Source organism: Orbicella faveolata, unplaced genomic scaffold, assembly GCF_042242905.1.
Source record: "Orbicella faveolata isolate gen_17 unplaced genomic scaffold, um_ofav_v1 contig_35, whole genome shotgun sequence".
NCBI lineage: Eukaryota > Metazoa > Cnidaria > Anthozoa > Scleractinia > Merulinidae > Orbicella > Orbicella faveolata.
The window spans coordinates 21,385,999-21,405,971 of NW_028301564.1; the positions used below are offsets into that span (position 1 = coordinate 21,385,999).

The 19,973-nt window shown below is 38.7% G+C and overlaps 1 protein-coding gene across 1 annotated transcript; it reads right to left on the bottom strand.

Moving 5' to 3' along the window:
• Positions 1-7,187: 7,187 nt before the first annotated feature.
• LOC149103733 (uncharacterized) lies at positions 7,188-12,846 on the bottom strand. The gene is made up of 2 exons (XM_089273569.1): positions 8,983-12,846; positions 7,188-8,412 (listed from the first exon to the last, which is right to left on the bottom strand). The coding sequence occupies exon 1, from the start codon at positions 12,126-12,128 to the stop codon at positions 8,985-8,987; it is 3,144 nt and encodes a 1,047-aa protein (XP_089129695.1). The 5' UTR covers positions 12,129-12,846; the 3' UTR covers positions 7,188-8,412; positions 8,983-8,984.
• Between the last annotated feature and the right edge of the window lie 7,127 nt (positions 12,847-19,973).

Below are 19,973 nucleotides of genomic sequence, written 5' to 3' on the forward strand. Positions count from 1 at the left end.
AATTGCGCCATTATGTGCGGTACACGCGCGTACATGCTGCGAGGATTTTTGCGGATGCAGCGCGGGAAAATGGCGACCGAAATTCCCAAAATGTTTGATGCTTTTGGCCCACAAATCAGTACGTTCATGTCTGTTGGAATTTTGCTTGAGTGTTTTCGTCGTAAGCGGCTCCAGTAAGTAAGACAGTGTTTAATTTAGTTATGTCCAGCTTTATATCACTGACCAAGTTGTGTTCCGCTGCTTCTTTTATAGGCCTCCACATTACTCCGCTCTAAGTTTCACATATGTTGAAGATTAACAACTTTTCCATAACACAGCAAAAAATTGTAAAAAAAATGCTGCTCAGTACTGTTTGTGTAAAAATCCAATAAATTGTCTGTTGTCGATGAAGAAGAGCGCCAGCCAATAAAACATGACAAATTGGACTTCCGCACTTTCGTGTGAAAAGGTACATCGAACTGATATAGTATCTCTCGTTTTTAAATATGTTTAAGGTTGATAAATGTTTGAGAACATATTAAAAGCTTAGCTGAAAATATGTGAATACAGCAGAAATAATCAGCAAAGTTACGATGACGCTTTCTTTAACCAACTCGAATAACGATTTCGATTTCGTTGGTTGAGTTACCAAAACTCCTTGTCTATTTTAATTTATTTTCGCAGTGTAAAATTTTACTATGTTAAAGAAACACACAGGATGTTAGTAGCCTTTTGGCGTTGGTGAAAACTGTTGCAGCATCTCAGCACAAAAGATAACGAAAGATATCTTTGTCAAGATTTGTTGACAATTGAAAACACCGACTCGGATTTGAAAGTGCTCGCGCTGCACTATGCAAATGAGCTACTTAACGTACGCGTCAGACTTTCCTTTCAAAAACTTTTTCAAATTCGCCAAACAAATAGAAACAATAAGAAACTATCAAAACAGGGTTTGGTTATGATTAAGCATTGTTTGGGAAACGCACGAATTAACTCGATACCAGGGTAAAGAGTTTTCTCGCATAACTTTTCTTTACAGAACAAATGCAAAATCTTACTCGTACAACCAGCGCGAGCAGATATTATCCATTCACAGCGCGAAATTTAAGACTTATTTTCGACCCTGAAAAACTCACCTTTTCCGTTAGCTCAGAGCATAAAACTACATATTAGTGCCCTGGTTCTTATTCCCTGCCTTATTCCCTGCCATCGCTGTGAAAAATCTGCAAGAGAATCTCGCAACTCTCACCATTTTATCACACGTCACAACATCCACGCGAGAGCCCCCGACATGTGCGTGGATCCGCGCGGATATATGACGTCAGGATGACGCAACTTGTTCTAAAAATAGAAATATTGTTCCATATCATAGGTACGCGCGGATCCCAAGACTGACGGTCTCCGTCCCCGATTATGGCTCCTGGCCTTGTGTTATTACGAGGAAGGGTAGGGACTCGAAAAAGCCAAGTTTGAGCAAATTAGTATTCTGAACCTGCGCATTATACCTTTAGGTCTGATCGACTAAATAAATAAATGGTAAAATAGTGCTTGCTGTAAAAGTGCCGAATTCATTTCGGGTGTACAATTGCAAGTTCAATTTCTCAATTTTGTACTTGACATCTCCGAATCACTCAATCTATAAAATGTTGGAATGTACAAATCACCTTTGGAAACTTTTCATGAGTAAATTCATTCAGGTCCATTTGTGAATAAGCTTCTCAAACAGAGAGTTGAAGAATGACGTTTACGGTGAACGACAAATGAAAAAAATTGCGTCTTAACTTATTTTCTTTCTTTACCTATATATATAATCCTTAAATCGATCCAACACAAAAAGAGACAAACAAATGTTTCTAGTCACCGCAAATACTGATATTCTCTCAATATTTTTACTACTTAGTGCAACTCGATCGTGAAAATTATAAAATTAAGGCTTACAATACAAGACAAGTTGTACTCACCTCACCAATCAGTTGAAATAAAAGCCTGAAGACCAACTTGTATTCCTTGCATGGAGTGATCTTTATTGTCAGGTTTGTTTTACACTGTTCGCTTTGGAAAGTAAAACACCGGATACCCGTAAATAATTCATAAAATCAGACCTTGCACGAGGAAATTAGAAAACGAAATTTTCAAGTGTCATTTTTTCACAGTTTCCAAAAAAAAATGAAATTATGAAATGCTTGTTTTTAACCTATCTACGTGTGTCATTTTTGATTTAATGTGAAATGGAGTCACATAATCTTCCATCCTGAATTGTTTACATAAAAGGCATTAATTAGCGGTTTACAGATTACTGATTAAGTTATTCTGCTGTAGGTTAATTTCAATTTAAACTTATATGTTTTGCGTAACCCTTACTTTTAAAAAACGTTTTAAGACTTTTATCATAAATACATTTACATGCGCAAAAACATTTTTTCAAACGTATTTTAGTTAAATTTTCTCGAAAATATGATATAAATTTCAACTGGAACCTGTCACCTTGCAAAAAGCATTTCATTTTTTTTTTTTGTAAAAAGAATGATCCAAGTATTTTAGCATATTCAAAGAAGACAGATTGTCATATGACGTAAATATGACGTGAGGATGTAGACAACCCAACCACAACTTGAGTTTTCTTTTCGCATACTCTTTCGATTGAGAAGCGTAAAAAGACACGAGAACTAAAATAGTGACGCGAACTCTAAGGGGGAGGAGTAGGGAGAGGAGGAGGGCAAGGGGGAGGGGGTTAGACGCGCGTCTAAGCGTTGAACTCGACTCACAGGACTCCCGTTCGGAATCATACTGGCGGAGCAATCCATGCTTAAAGTGATCCTTGTTGGGTTAAGCACCAACAAAACGATCAGGCAATGAAAACAGATTGTTTCGACAAAGCCCCACTTTCTCAAAAACATTAAATTAAAAGGAATGTATTTTCAACAAATTGTACCTTTCCGGTATGTTTCGACGGCATTTCAGGCAGTTTGGTCGAGCGATGGTTTCTATTCTGGCGAGATGCAGTCCAGTTAAAATACCCACTGAGACGAAATGAGTCTGATATGCCGCCGAAGCGTAGCAAAAAAGGTACGATTAGGTATTTGCAGTACACAAATTCCGTCATCCAGCGATATATCATATCAGTGATTTAATATTGCAAGTTATCATGCCCAGAGGGTATCAATGGGGTGGTGGCTTTTACTGCTAGTTAAGAGAATTAAGAGTTGATTTATTTTTCTTACGGTTAGCAGAAATCTTAACCAGAAATTTATTTCCACTGTTTTAAAAAGTTATAAATTAACTTTCAGAGTTGAAAACAGTTAATTTGATTACTGTAAAACATAGTTAAGGTCTTAGTACCATTCCAGGACGGAGAACGGTATTGTTATAAAAATTGTAGACTAATAAAGCTTACAAGCCACAAGACAAGGCACAAAATGTCTTGACAAGAGATCTTGAGACTTTCACTTTCGTGGCTAAAATGTTTTTACCGTTAACATTTTTTACGGCTAACGGTTAACTTAACAATTTTTTCGCCTAACGGTTAAGTTTTGACTCGTTTTACGGCTAACGGTAATCGCCATCGAGAGCCTCTGCCCAGGACAGTAGACACGGCTTCTGAATTGCGAATCTGGCTACGGTATGATTGTACCTCAAAAATAATTTCGCCCAATTGACTATATTCTCATCACCCGTCTGCTTAAGAGCACACTAATATTGTTAGCAGAAATCAGATATTGGTCAACCTGACGCGTCTTAAAAACAGCACAGTGACAAATGATTATGCCTGCAGCCAAGAGCGGATGATCCATGAACCTCTTCCGGGGTGAATTATCCTAGATCTATAGAGCGTGTTCACGCCGCGGACGTCATCAAATTCTCAAATCCAAAACTAAAGAGCCCCCAAAGGTTTTGTCCTCATCAGGCATAGGAAGTACTAAATTTATATCTGTTTACAACTTTTCAGCTCAATAGCGTCCTTCGGTTGGAAACCAGTGCATTTTTAATTTCGGAGTCATGGCGGTGCGTGACATGAAGCTAAGATCACGTTTGTCGAAAAATATACACTTATCTCGTGATTTTTAGCCATTTTAGGAGTTAAAGTATTAGGAAAAGTGCTTTTATAGATGTTTTTTTGGTTTGGATCAGATAATCAGTTGTCTAGATAGCCAAAGTAAGTTCCAGATGTCTTTCCGGCCGCCATATTGGAGGAGTAAGGAGGTCCTCCAGCATGGTGGCTCCATACAAGGCACTATAATTTTGTGCGGAACATTTCGACGAATATCTCAACTTTGGAACAACGCACACACCTTAAACTCGGAGAACTGTCTTCTTTATTTATCGTCTATAATATCACAATTTCTTGACTTTATTCACTTTTATTGCGTGACAATGCACACACTCTATTGACAGGGAGTGGCTATTGTAAGCGCTTAGATGCCTCACTGATATAACATTGTCGCATCTATTGGTTTTATTTTCGTGAGGTCGCTGAAACTGAAACAATATGCGAAAAAAATCTGGTTGCCACGACATATGAGGTCACGAAAATGTGACGACCTAATATGACACAAGCGTAACGCGCGCCGAAACTGAAAACAGATTTCAAAAATTTTGCACCGGGAAGTGCGAATCGTTCTCTTAAACCGCCCTGACTTGTTGCAGCAAAAAAAGGTAAAACAAATTAAAGCTTCCTTTTAAACAAAGTGCGGGATGATGCAACGCAAATAGATTTTCATGCACAAGGATACGATTGTTCCAAAGCTTGAAGAAGAGTTCATTGGTCACCTGTATTGGTGGTTTCACTCCGACACCGTCAGGAATACAGAAAGATATACGGCCTGATTCTGTGCCAATAGCAAAATAATATCTAAAAAGACCATAAACATAGACATCATCAACACCTTAAAATCGCTATACCTTACTACTGGATGAAATGTCTGAGTAACTTTTGCTGCACTAACGTTGGTTCTCTCAGTAAATGGTCTATAGACAAATGCCCCATTCATACCAACTTAACAAGTTTAACTAAATCAGGTTTAGGTTTTTCCAATTTGTCGACTACGTTTCGAATTCATTTTGAAAAGTCAAATTTCAAACCACCTTGCTTACATACTTTTACCGGCTAGGTTTTTACTTTGTTAATCAATTTGCGGGGTGTGTACGGCATGAGCAACCGAACTTAAGGAAGTTTGCTCGAAAATTTTCCAATATTGATTTTTTTCTAAAACTTTTACCACTGTAAGATGATGAGTTAGTTATGTCAGAAATTTAAAAAAAATGGGGGGTCATCGACTTCGTTTTGGAGAGAATATGCCCGGAAGAACAAACTAAATCTGAAAAAATCGGGCTTCGTTAGCGAATAAGGCCACAGTGTCTGTAAGCCCAAAAATATTGCAATTAGATCTTTGAAGTGAGATGTGAAGTGATTTGATTTGCACTCGCCAAATGTTTGCCTCGCAGAAATCATGAAAATTATTAATGATAATGCTCTAGTTGATAGAAAAGACAATTATAGTAAATCTTCTGTTCTGTTCTAACACAGTTTCTGACAATGTTTGTTGTTGTGGCTGGCTTTTTTAGAGTGGAGAGGAGTGAAGGATTGTGATACCAAACGTTTTGTTGTTATTTATGTTTTAGTTCAATAACGAAGCGTGCGAAGTCTAAAAATATAGAATGCAAATTATTGGAAGCCCGCGAGAGTTACACAACATAAGCGTGTTCTGAGTGAAATAAGAGGAAAATGAACGCCAAACTTTCGTTTTAAAAACTGTTTTAGGAACACTTGCTTAGGCGCTTGAAAAAGCGTCAAATCTTCCAATATTCCGTTTTCTTTGTCTGAGTTTGTCTGAGTTATGACGTCACTCGCGCGCTTCGCTATTTAACACTTACTTAGGAAATGCTGATCAGAAGGGGAAAGCCATGGAAATTTTCATATCCTTTGGGGCCTTGGCACGAGCGATTGGTCCCGACGTGAGCTGTACAGGTAAGCGGTCCGTTCTGATTAACAGTCCAGTTGGACTGCACGCGAAGTTACTAGTCGCCACCTTATTTCATACATTAACTAGAGATACTACGTGTTTCCCTTAAGGACAACATAAAGATGACGACGGAAAAGCTGAATGACATCTAGTGAAAAATGACTGTAGATTTTACCTTTGAAACTCCCAATTGTCAGGATCTGTTCAGAAAGCCTGTGGCTGTTAAAAATAGCTCAGGCTAATGATGTATAGCAGCGTTCAATTCTAAATGGGAATACGAAAAATTCGCCGCCGTCGTTCGCGTTCCCTAGACTACGCAAACTTAGTCATTTTGCCTAGAGTGGCTCCACATGTACGCACATGTACAGCCATTGTTGTTCTCATTATACACTCTTGTGTTTGGTGCGTTCACTTCCTGAATGCGTCCGTCCATGTATTCGTCTTTTTTGTCGCCTCGCCTGTTTATTGATTACTGTTTTTTACTTGTTTGTTTGTTTGCTAGTTTATTTATTTCCTTTCTATCTTTATTTAGTGAATGCATAATTCATTCATACTCTATTTGTGTCCCTCAGTCTACTGCTGTGTAGGGCCCTTCTGGTGTTACTTTGTTGGCGCTCTCCTGTTTATGCTCCCCATGAGGGTCTTGGTAAAGTTACCAGCTTAACAAGAGTCAAGCAAGATAGTTTTCATTTTTCAAGAAACAGATCAAGATACGTTGTGTTGGTTTGGAGTCAGTCTCTATGACGCAAGCTGGAATAGCTCGTAATTGGTAATTACTAAACAGTTATTTGGCCCCGAAGACTACATAATTAATTTCTTACCTCATTGCAGCTAAATTTTGTAAGAGCTAGGTGACACTTTCATTGCTTGCTATCGTCGAAGTTGCACAAATCGATGTAAAAAGTTGTAAAACACAAAACTAAGAAAGAAATGGCCAGGTGGTCAACTCGTGTCACGCAATATATTTTTTACATGTGACTGTTGTAATATGCTTCTTCTTAAGCAATAGGTACTGAAGCGGGCAATACTTGTATGTACAATAATTGTGGTAAGAAAAGCTTCATACTTGGATGTCGTTTTTATTTTATTTATTTATTTATTTTTTTCATTTTAGTAGTTGGCATTGTGAGAACGAAATGTCAAAATGCGGACAAGAAAACAAAAATAAATGAGAATATATGAAAGATCGTATATTTGAACTGCGGAATCTTGCGATGACGAACTACAAAATAACACAAAACAATACAATGCAATGTAATGCAATAGAAATTTATTGTGTAATACTCTTAGCTATATGTGAGGTGTGACATCACAGAAAAGATACGATGACACAAAAGTATTCCAGAGACAATCAAATTAAAAGTGATATTATAATTATGATATGCGTAAATGTTTTAAAATTTCTATATATAAGCAAGAATCATGAAATACAATCTAAAATAATCACACGTTGTGCTAAAAGGTAAAAACAATAGTCATATGTACAATCAAGCTCACGCTAGCAATGCCTGCGCAATTGACTTATTAAGACTTTCTTGCTTAAAAGAGCTTTTTGATAATTCTTTTTTTAATTTTGTCCCTTATCCGATGATTTATTTTAAAGTAATGTCATTTTATCTTACACGTTTACATTTGTTAATGAATCACAGGTTCTAAGTAATTTACATTCGCAACTGAACAGTATATCTGCGCCTAACAAAGTCTAAATTGTTATTATTCCTTATTTTGAACAAGTAGAAACTTTTTCCATCCTCTTAGAAAACCAATCAGTCGATTGGCTCGCTAAGGGAGATAAACACGTGAAAGGGGCGTGGAAGTTTGTCGAAAGAAAATTGAATGTTAAAACCCCTAAACACCTCGGGTGTGGCTTAAGCTATATTTTACCCCTTAAAAATGCAACTTCTAAAAAAGGCAAATCAGAACTTTAATGACTTTCGTGACAATTTCATCCAAGGCTTTCTTCTGTGAAGGCGTTTAAGTACTTCCATGCCCGGTCGATTTAAAACACTTACACAATAAGATGAAATTCAGAATTCAATGATTGCTGAGAAAATTGGCCCAAGTATTGAAAACATTTCGCAAGAAAATTCTCCAAAAGAGACAACATAAAACATCCCCGCCTCTTTGACATGGGGACCCCTCCGTCCGCCCCATCGAACTGAGAAACTTTGCATCAATATTAGGTAACAAAGTCGCTCGACAGATGCTAGCCTTCTTAAGAGATATGCGTGATTAATTTCGATAACAACATTAAGAAAAATTCGTTTGCAACCACGGCAAAAAAAAAAACGTTCGTTTCTCTACTGCTTCTGTGAAAAAAGAAAAACCAGTTGTACTTGTATTAGACAATGGCAACGAAAGAAAAGCAAAGCAAACTTGTCTTTTCTATTTCCAATGTCCTTGCAGAAGTTTCTTAGTTCATTTCTTGATGTTTAATTTCTATGGAGTACTCCACTGACGAAGTCTTTCCTTCCTATAACAACAAAAAACAACAATTTGAAGATATTATCTTAAAGTCTCCTAACCATTGTATAACATTAGTTTCTCTTTAGCAGAGAATAAAGCCTGAAAAAAAAAAAAAGTAGAAACAAAAGTCAAGCTTCAACGGGACTCAAAACTATGATCGCTACTATATCGGTGCAGTGCTTTACCAACTGAGTTATCAAGTCAACTGTGAGCTGATCGATTATTTGTGTGTTCATTGTCGTAATATATTCGCAGATGATGAATACAGTTTGTTTCTTGAACTGAAGGTATACGCGCCCTATCATCTCTTAAACGTAAGAACCGAATGTTAGGTAGATAAATCACAAGAATAAGGGATCTGATTGCCTTACAAGAAAGTTTTCTGTTAAAAGAAAACATTTTCTCAGTAATTGGAATTGAAAATATGTTGATACACTGTAGCTGCTTTACATACAACACAGCTAGATTTTGCCCTTTTAAACACAAAAGCAGAAACTGAAAGTAGCGTTCTTTTAAGTAATATTGGTAACCAACGCAGCACATTCCTAAAATCTTTTCTTCGCTAGTGGAAACATACCTTTATTTTTCAAACGCAAATGTGACGTCATCTCCAATCAGCATGAACGGTGCCCAGCTGGAAACCTTGGTAAAGCCGTGATCTCTCAACCACTTCATGGCCGCGTGAAGAGATACACTGGCACTTTCTCCACGAACAAGGTGCTCGTAAAAGCGACTCATCAACTTCTTTGTTGTACTGTCGTCTAGAGCCCACAGTGCCACCAACACTGAGCGTGCACCGGCTCCTAGAAACGCGCGAGCGATTCCAACAACTCCCTCGGCTCTAATTTGTCCACGGCCACTGTGACAACAGCTTAGTACCACCAGTTTAGCTCGCACTTTCACTTTTGAAATGTCGGACACTTTCAAAAGGTAGTCGTCTTCTAGTGGAACCCCGGTGGTGGAACGTGGAGGAGAAAGAGCAATTTCTCCTCTTTCAGCATTACCATGTGCAGCAATATGTATCAGACTCACTGAATTTAGCTTCTCAAGTACCGCTTCCTTGGTTGCGTCCTGTCCTAACAAAGGCCAAACGCCCAGCCGTCGTGCGATCATCTCTGCTTCCTTTCTTGCACCAGGCAAAGGTACGAACTTTTTATTGACTTCTTCTCTGTAAATCACCACACCAACATCAGGATCACCCACTACCAGAGCACCAGTTTGACAGTGATAGTCTGCAGGACTGTCCTGAATGAGCTTCAGAGTCGACAAAGAAGGAACCACGCGGATTCTGAAACGCTCCGATAAATATTTCCCACTTCCATTGAGTAAAGCTGGAAATGGAACACGGTACAGGTTGCGATCAGGAACAATGATGATTTCAGGTTGATCAAGTAAGTCGGATACAGGATTGACGAGCAGTTCGTAGAACAAAGTTAGACTCGGTTCGGGATCATCCGTATTCCCAGGCTTATCTTGTCGCAAAGTTGTGAGGTTCTCTTCTTGACAAGATTCAGGATTTGTTTCAATGTCATTGCCATTCAAGGAGCGATCTTCGCACACCTCCTCGGGTAAATTGCCAAAGTCTTGGAAGCTTTCAGCCATGATAGCAAAAAATTCATCCAAATCTTCAGCAACCTTTGTTAATCTTGTGTAAAGAGTCTTTTTATCCACATCAAGTTTTCGGAACTGAATGACTCCGCTTGTCTTGAGAATCCACAAAAACACTGTTTGTTCAAAATAAGAAATGTACAGACAAGTAGAGTTACTTTCTTTCTTCATGACATTTTCAACAACAACCCATGATTGCGGGTCAGCTGATATACGATTTTCAACAGAGTACTGAGTTGCCATCAAGTCCGCTAAGGCTCTAGCTCGTCCAAGCTCTGCAACATAAAGAGCATCCTTAGGATTTCCAGCGAGACGAAACAATTCAGTGAGCAGCTGATAGGGAAAAACATGCTTGTCTGCAAAGCATATCTTAATTTGATCGCTGCCTTGAAGAAAACCTCGCATTTTTTCGGATTTTTCAATACTTCGTAACAAAAACGAATGAGCTTCCTCAAAGTTGTGTTGTCCTAACTTCGTCAGTGAAATATTACAATAGCAAGAAAACTCAATTTCAGCTTCTCCGATATTTTCACTTATGGAGAGTGCCTTGTCAAGATATTCCTCGGCCATGTCATGTTCACCGCCAGATTGAAACACTTTCCCAAGGCTGAAGTAGCTTGATGCTTCTAATCTTCTGTTACCAATTTCAACTGCAATCGCAAGTCCTTTCTCATAGCAGGCTTTAGCTTTATCTTTAGCACCAAGGGATTCATGAAAATTGCCTTCTGTTAAGTGATATTGTGCTTGTCCTTCTTTATCACCAATTTTCATGATGATCTCAAGCGCATTGTCACAAGATAATTTACTCTGCCTATAGTCTCTAAGATCAAGAAACACAGTTGCCAGGGATAGGTAGGTGCGTGCTTCGTCTCCCTGGTTACCAATTTCCCTACTGATCGCAAGTGCTTTTTCATAATATTCTTTAGCCTTGACATATTCACCGAGACAGTGAAACACATTTCCTAAGTTTCCATAGCATGTTGCTTCTCCTTCTCTGTCACCAATTTCCATGATGATCGCAAGTGCTTTTTCATAATATTCTTTAGCCTTAACATATTCACCGAGACAGTCAAACACATTTCCTAAGTTTCCATACAATGATCCTTCATTCGCTCTGTCACCAATTTCCATGCTGATCGCAAGTGCTTTTTCATAATATTCTTTAGCCTTGACATATTCACCGAGACAACGAAACACAGTTCCTAAGTTTCCATACCATGATCCTTCATTCGCTCTGTCACCAATTTCCATGCTGATCGCAAGTGCTTTTTCATAATATTCTTTAGCCTTGACATATTCACCGAGACAACGAAACACAGTTCCTAAGTTTCCATACCATGATCCTTCATTCGCTCTGTCACCAATTTCCATGCTGATCGCAAGTGCTTTTTCATAATATTCTTTAGCCTTAACATATTCACCGAGAGAACGAAACACAGTTCCTAAGTTTCCATACCATGATCCTTCATTCGCTCTGTCACCAATTTCCATGCTGATCGCAAGTGCTTTTCCATAATATTCTTTAGCCTTGACATATTCACCGAGACAGTGAAACACATTTCCTAAGTTTCCATACGATGATCCTTCTGTCGCTCTGTCACCAATTTCCATGCTGATCGCAAGTGCCTTTTCATAATATTCTTTAGCCTTGACATATCTACCGAGAGAAATGAACACAGTTCCTAGGCCTCCATAAGCCACTCCTTCTCCTCCCCTGTTACCAGTTTTTTGCATCATAGTGACCGCTCTCTCATAAAGTTCTTTTGCTTCAGCATACATAAATTGACTCTGATATGTCTGTGCCAGATTTATGCAAAGCATACCTTCTTGGACAGTATCACCACACTCGCGGAGAATGGTGAGAAGTTTCCAGCCGCACGCTATTGCATTTGAGTGATCGCTAACACGACGGTACGCCTCAAACATGGTATGATAGATTTGTCTGTAAATTGTTCGCTGTAATGGCTTCTTTACACTCAGCACTTTGTTACTGAGCAAAACTAAGCTTTCTCTGCATAACTCGATGGCTTTTAAGGCACGACTAGTGTTGAGAAGGAAATTTGCAACAACTATGGCTAAAAAGATAGCATGTAAAATTTCTTCTGCGTAGTTCATGACGTTTTCCTAAGTAAGTCTTGTAACTGAAAAATAAATCAAATAAGGCTGAGTGTGGAATTTTTGCCTTATTACGTAATAAGCTTCGTGAATAGCCATAATCGGGGACGGAGACCGTAAGCGCGCTCCATTTCTAGTATTGGGGCTGTCCCTGTATGATATGGGACAATTTTTCTATTTTTAGGACAAATTGCGCCATCGTGTGCGGTACACGCGCGTACATGCTGCGAGGATTTTTGCGGATGCAGCGCGGGAAAATGGCGACCGAAATTCCCGAAATGTTTGATGCTTTTGGCCCACAAATCAGTACGTTCATGTCTGTTGGAATTTTGCTTGAGTGTTTTCGTCGTAAGCGGCTCCAGTAAGTAAGACAGTGTTTAATTTAGTTATGTCCAGCTTTATACCACTGACCAAGTTGTGTTCCGCTGCTTCTTTTATAGGCCTCCACATTACTCCGCTCTAAGTTTCACATATGTTGAAGATTAACAGCTTTTCCATAACACAGCAAAAAATTGTAAAAAAAAATGCTGCTCAGTACTGTTTGTGTAAAAATCCAACAAGAAGATCTGTTAGATCTTAAAACCGCGCTTTTAAAATTTAACTGTTTTCTTAGCACTACAGTCGCAACGCAGTGCACATTCGAAAGTAATCCTTGATGATTCATTGATTACTGTAGACATCACATCACTTGATCAACACAGACTGTACTATTGCACCATCAATCGTAGCCGTTGCGAAATCTCCGATGACGTAATACTGTTAACCTGGAACTTTCTTTGGGATATGTATGGGCATGAAGATACGAACACTATTTAACAACAGCTTTCTTTCTTAAAAGTCAAGTTTAAATTTAATTTTTTCCTTGAGTAAAGGGCTAGCAAAGAAGTCACACGAGTCACATTATTCAAGAATTGCGTTATCGACGGCTATCTTTAGTACGGTGGTTATTTCCCTACCAATGACGTAATCATTGCATGTCCTGACATGTTCTTTGCTTGGCTTGCAAATATTTCATTTTCCTTCCGATCTATGAACTCGTTGCGATGAAAGAGCCAAAGAATTTACTTCATTTGCCTAAAACCACAAGAAATACTCGCAAACTTGCAAATAAATTGATGACCGTCGCTTCTGGCGAAATAAACTTCCAAAGTAAACACGATCTTATTAGTCACGTAGCGAAAGTGAAAGCTGCAACGTCAACGCATTCCATGGCTGACGTAATACCTTTTTTTAGCGTATCTATTATTCCCTTTGAATCCAACGCTTCGATAAAACCAAAAGAAAATATATTTTACCCACAACAAAGGAAACAATATCCGTAAAATTATCCGTGTATTAATGTTTTAACAGCTTCTGGCGGAAAAAACATCACACGTTGCGTGACTCGGAATTTGGCCGGGCGGAGGTCTGCGTCTGGTCACGGACAAAAAAAAAAAATAATAATAAACCACGGGTAAACCTAGAACCGCGCTCGGCCCATGGCCGCGCGGTTAATAAATTCTCTGTTGTCGATGAAGAAGAGCGCCAGCCAATAAAACATGACAAATTGGACTTCCGCACTTTCGTGTGAAAAGGTACATCGAACTGATATAGTATCTCTCGTTTTTAAATATGTTTAAGGTTGATAAATGTTTGAGAACATATTAAAAGCTTAGCTGAAAATATGTGAATACAGCAGAAATAATCAGCAAAGTTACGATGACGCTTTCTTTAACCAACTCGAATAACGATTTCGATTTCGTTGGTTGAGTTACCAAAACTCCTTGTCTATTTTAATTTATTTTCGCAGTGTAAAATTTTACTATGTTAAAGAAACACACAGGATGTTAGTAGCCTTTTGGCGTTGGTGAAAACTGTTGCAGCATCTCAGCACAAAAGATAACGAAAGATATCTTTGTCAAGATTTGTTGACAATTGAAAACACCGACTCGGATTTGAAAGTGCTCGCGCTGCACTATGCAAATGAGCTACTTAACGTACGCGTCAGACTTTCCTTTCAAAAACTTTTTCAAATTCGCCAAACAAACAGAAACAATAAGAAACTATCAAAACAGGGTTTGGTTATGATTAAGCATTGTTTGGGAAACGCACGAATTAACTCGATACCAGGGTAAAGAGTTTTCTCGCATAACTTTTCTTTACAGAACAAATGCAAAATCTTACTCGTACAACCAGCGCGAGCAGATATTATCCATTCACAGCGCGAAATTTAAGACTTATTTTCGACCCTGAAAAACTCACCTTTTCCGTTAGCTCAGAGCATAAAACTACATATTAGTGCCCTGGTTCTTATTCCCTGCCTTATTCCCTGCCATCGCTGTGAAAAATCTGCAAGAGAATCTCGCAACTCTCACCATTTTATCACACGTCACAACATCCACGCGAGAGCCCCCGACATGTGCGTGGATCCGCGCGGATATATGACGTCAGGATGACGCAACTTGTTCTAAAAATAGAAATATTGTTCCATATCATAGGTACGCGCGGATCCCAAGACTGACGGTCTCCGTCCCCGATTATGGCTCCTGGCCTCGTGTTATTACGAGGAAGGGTAGGGACTCGAAAAAGCCAAGTTTGAGCAAATTAGTATTCTGAACCTGCGCATTATACCTTTAGGTCTGATCGACTAAATAAATAAATGGTAAAATAGTGCTTGCTGTAAAAGTGCCGAATTCATTTCGGGTGTACAATTGCAAGTTCAATTTCTCAATTTTGTACTTGACATCTCCGAATCACTCAATCTATAAAATGTTGGAATGTACAAATCACCTTTGGAAACTTTTCATGAGTAAATTCATTCAGGTCCATTTGTGAATAAGCTTCTCAAACAGAGAGTTGAAGAATGACGTTTACGGTGAACGACAAATGAAAAAAATTGCGTCTTAACTTATTTTCTTTCTTTACCTATATATATAATCCTTAAATCGATCCAACACAAAAAGAGACAAACAAATGTTTCTAGTCACCGCAAATACTGATATTCTCTCAATATTTTTACTACTTAGTGCAACTCGATCGTGAAAATTATAAAATTAAGGCTTACAATACAAGACAAGTTGTACTCACCTCACCAATCAGTTGAAATAAAAGCCTGAAGACCAACTTGTATTCCTTGCATGGAGTGATCTTTATTGTCAGGTTTGTTTTACACTGTTCGCTTTGGAAAGTAAAACACCGGATACCCGTAAATAATTCATAAAATCAGACCTTGCACGAGGAAATTAGAAAACGAAATTTTCAAGTGTCATTTTTTCACAGTTTCCAAAAAAAAATGAAATTATGAAATGCTTGTTTTTAACCTATCTACGTGTGTCATTTTTGATTTAATGTGAAATGGAGTCACATAATCTTCCATCCTGAATTGTTTACATAAAAGGCATTAATTAGCGGTTTACAGATTACTGATTAAGTTATTCTGCTGTAGGTTAATTTCAATTTAAACTTATATGTTTTGCGTAACCCTTACTTTTAAAAAACGTTTTAAGACTTTTATCATAAATACATTTACATGCGCAAAAACATTTTTTCAAACGTATTTTAGTTAAATTTTCTCGAAAATATGATATAAATTTCAACTGGAACCTGTCACCTTGCAAAAAGCATTTCATTTTTTTTTTTGTAAAAAGAATGATCCAAGTATTTTAGCATATTCAAAGAAGACAGATTGTCATATGACGTAAATATGACGTGAGGATGTAGACAACCCAACCACAACTTGAGTTTTCTTTTCGCATACTCTTTCGATTGAGAAGCGTAAAAAGACACGAGAACTAAAATAGTGACGCGAACTCTAAGGGGGAGGAGTAGGGAGAGGAGGAGGGCAAGGGGGAGGGGGTTAGACGCGCGTCTAAGCGTTGAACTCGACTCACAGGACTCCCATTCGGAATCATACTGGCGGAGCAATCCATGCTTAAAGTGATCCTTGTTGGTTTAAGCACCAACAAAACGATCAGGCAATGAAAACAGATTGTTTCGACAAAGCCCCACTTTCTCAAAAACATTAAATTAAAAGGAATGTATTTTCAACAAATTGTACCTTTCCGGTATGTTTCGACGGCATTTCAGGCAGTTTGGTCGAGCGATGGTTTCTATTCTGGCGAGATGCAGTCCAGTTAAAATACCCACTGAGACGAAATGAGTCTGATATGCCGCCGAAGCGCAGCAAAAAAGGTACGATTAGGTATTTGCAGTACACAAATTCCGTCATCCAGCGATATATCATATCAGTGATTTAATATTGCAAGTTGTCATGCCCAGAGGGTATCAATGGGGTGGTGGCTTTTACTGCTAGTTAAGAGAATTAAGAGTTGATTTATTTTTCTTACGGTTAGCAGAAATCTTAACCAGAAATTTATTTCCACGGTTTCAAAAAGTTATGAATTAACTTTCAGAGTTGAAAACAGTTAATCTGATTACTGTAAAACATAGTTAAGGTCTTAGTACCATTCCAGGAAGGAGAACGGTTTTGTTATAAGAATTGTAGACTAATATAGTTTACAAGCCACAAGACAAGGCACAAAATGTCTTGACAAGAGATCTTGAGACTTTCACTTTCGTGGCTAAAATGTTTTTACCGTTAACATTTTCTACAGCTAACGGTTGACTTAACAAGTTTTTCGCCTAACGGTTAAATTTTGACTCGTTTTACGGCTAACGGTTATCGCCATCGAGAGCCTCTGCCCAGGACAGTAGACACGGCTTCTGAATTGTGAATCTCGCTACGGTATGATTGTACCTCTAAAATAATGTCGGGCAATGGATTATATTCTCATCACCCGTCTGCTTAAGAGCACACTAATATTGTTAGGAGAAATCAGAAATTGGTCAACCTGGCGCGTCTTAAAAGAGCACAGTGACAAATGATCATGCCTGCAGCCAAGAACGGATGATCCATGAACCTCTTCTGGGATGAATTATCCCAAATCTATAGAGTGTGTTCACGCCGCGGACGTCATCAAATTCTCAAATCCAAAACTAAAGAGCCACTAAAGATTTTATCCTCATCAGGCATTAGAGGGACTAAATTTATATCAGTTTACAAATTTACAGTTCAATAGCGTCTTTCGGTTGGAAACCAGCGCATTTTGAATTTCGGAGTCATGGCGGCGCGTGACATGAAGCTAAGATCGCGTTTGTCGAAGAACATACACTTATCTCGTGATTTTTAGCCATTTTAGGAGTTAAAGTATTAGGAAAAGTGCTTTTGTAGATGTTTTTTGGTTTGGATCAGATAATCATTTGTCTAGATAGCCAATGTAAGTTCCAAATGTCTTTCCGGCCGCCATATTGGAGGACTAAGGAGTTCCTCCAGCATGGCGACTCCATACAAGGCACTATAATTTTGTACGGAACATTTCGACGAATATCTCAACTTTGGGACAACGCACACACCTTGAACTCGGAGAACTGTCTTCTTTATTTATCGTCTATCATATCACAATTTCTTGACATTATCCACTGAATGGCTTTTACTTTTATTTTTTATTGCGTGACAATGCACTCACTCTATTGACAGGGAGTGGCTATTGTAAGCGCTTAGATGCCTGACTGAGATAACATTGTCGCATCTGTTGGTTTTATTTTCGTGAGGTCGCTGAAACTGAAACAATATGCGAAAAAAATCTGGTTGCCACGACATATGAGGTCACGAAAATGTGACGACGTAATATGACACAAGCGTAACGCGCGCCGAAACTGAAAACAGATTTCAAAAATTTTGCACTGGGAAGTGCGAATCGTTCTCTTAAACCGCCCTGACTTGTTGCAGCAAAAAACGTAACACAAATTAAAGCTTCCTTTTTAAACAAAGCGCGGGATGATGTTTTTTTCGTACAAGCCTTTGCCTCTACATTTGAATAGATTTTCATGCACAAGGATACGATTGTTCCAAGCTTGAAGAAGAGTTCATTGGTCACCTGTATTCGTGGTTTCATTCCGACACCGTCAGGAATACAGAAAGATATACGGCCTGATTCTTTACCAATAGCAAGAGAATATCTAAAAAGACCACAAAAATAGACATCATCAACACCTTAAAAGCGCTATACTTTACTACTGGATAAAATGTTTGATTAACTTCTGCTGCGCTAACGTTGGTTGTCCCCGTGAATGATACATAAATAAAGTCTTTACTTACTTACTTATCTATAGACTAATACCCAAATCATACCAAGTTATCAAGTTTAATCAAATCGGGTTTAGGTTTTCCCAATTTTTGGACTACGTATTGAATTCATTTTGAAAAGTCAAATTTCAAACCACCTTGCTTACATATTTTTTTCAACTAGGTTTTTACTTTGTTAATCAATTTGCGGGGTGTGTAGGGTATGAGCGGCCGAACTTAAATTAGTCAACTTAGGTCTTTTTCCAGCGGTGAGAAATAGGAAGCAAGCTAGAATAAATTGTTTACGAAACTGACTTAAATCAAAATAGGCTGCTGACAGTCTGTCTGTTGTTCAGCAGGAATCCTCCGTGGGAAAAAAGATGGCGACTGGTACATATACCCATAGTTCTTTGCGCACGAAAACCGTAACAACGTTCATAAAAACGTACAGAAACGTTATAAAATCTTCAAACCTAGGTTACTTAATGAACTTGGTACAGGAACAAATATTGTAAAAGTTTGGCTTTCTTTTTGCCTTGAAGGCTCTGCTAGGTTCGCAAGGCATTGTGGTAAAATGTACAGCCGCCATCATTTTTCCTACGGTGGATTATGAGGCGAGACGCTTTAGCCTAGAGGGGAATGGGACGAGCATACCGGCCTTGTCTCGCCCTCTTCCCTACTCGGCCATGGCCATACAACCCTTTTGCTTTTGCGATGGCTGAACACTCGTCTAAGTCACCCTTAGGGGAAAAAAAGCCGTCTGCCAGCGGGCCTGAATCAAAATAGGTCTTAAAGATGATTTCCAGTCCGTACTGCGCACTCTCGAGAGTTTGTTTGCATTATTTGTTTCGTCTCATGTAGGACATCACAAAGACCAAAAATTCGAAACCCTATTTGACCTGACCCTTAAATCAAAACCTTGTTTCAGACCTGCGTTATGATTGGTTCCCTAGTTCAGACCAATGTTAAGTTACCATAAACATAATTTGTGAAGGGCTTTTGTCGTTTTTCTTTTCGATAATGATGAAAAAGTGGCTTCTTCTTAAAAACTTACCCATATGAAGTACCCTGTTTATGAACAAAATGGCTGAAAAACCACACCATTTGGGGCCGCACATACCCTATATAGCCCATATAATGGAGTATCCCCCTCCCCTCCTCCGCTAACGTACCGTCGCAACTGCCAGTCCCTCTCCGCTGATTTGGAGGTAGAACATCGGGTTATAACCGTCAACAAAAGGAGTAGACATGTGGAAGAATGTAGGGCTAATCAGGGTTTCTATGAGCTCTAAAAAGAGCTCCCGATCAACTCGCTGCGATTCTTGAACGGAACACATTTGATTTACTTTGCAGCGACTGTTGGTGAACTTCTTTCGAATGCTTTGTAAATGAAGATGGTTAAGTTAACTGGTCTCAACGCACAAGATACAGTTGCGGAATTTATGCAAGCATAGACGTCGCCAATTACTTTCAATAAAATACTTTCACAACAAAACTCGCTGGACCGTAAAATGTTAGCCTTCGTTTATCCCCTCCACTAACTATGCCGCCATTTCACAGATATTACTGATTTCATGCTTGCATGAGCCGAAACATTGCCATTGTTCATAGAGGCGGAGCTTAGAGTCATTAATATGCTCGCGCGAGGTTCAAAATGAATCAGTTCAACTCCCAAAGGCTCTTGGGACGGCGAGGAATCAAAGAGAGAAAATGTATGTTCCAGAAATGCTGGATTTGATACT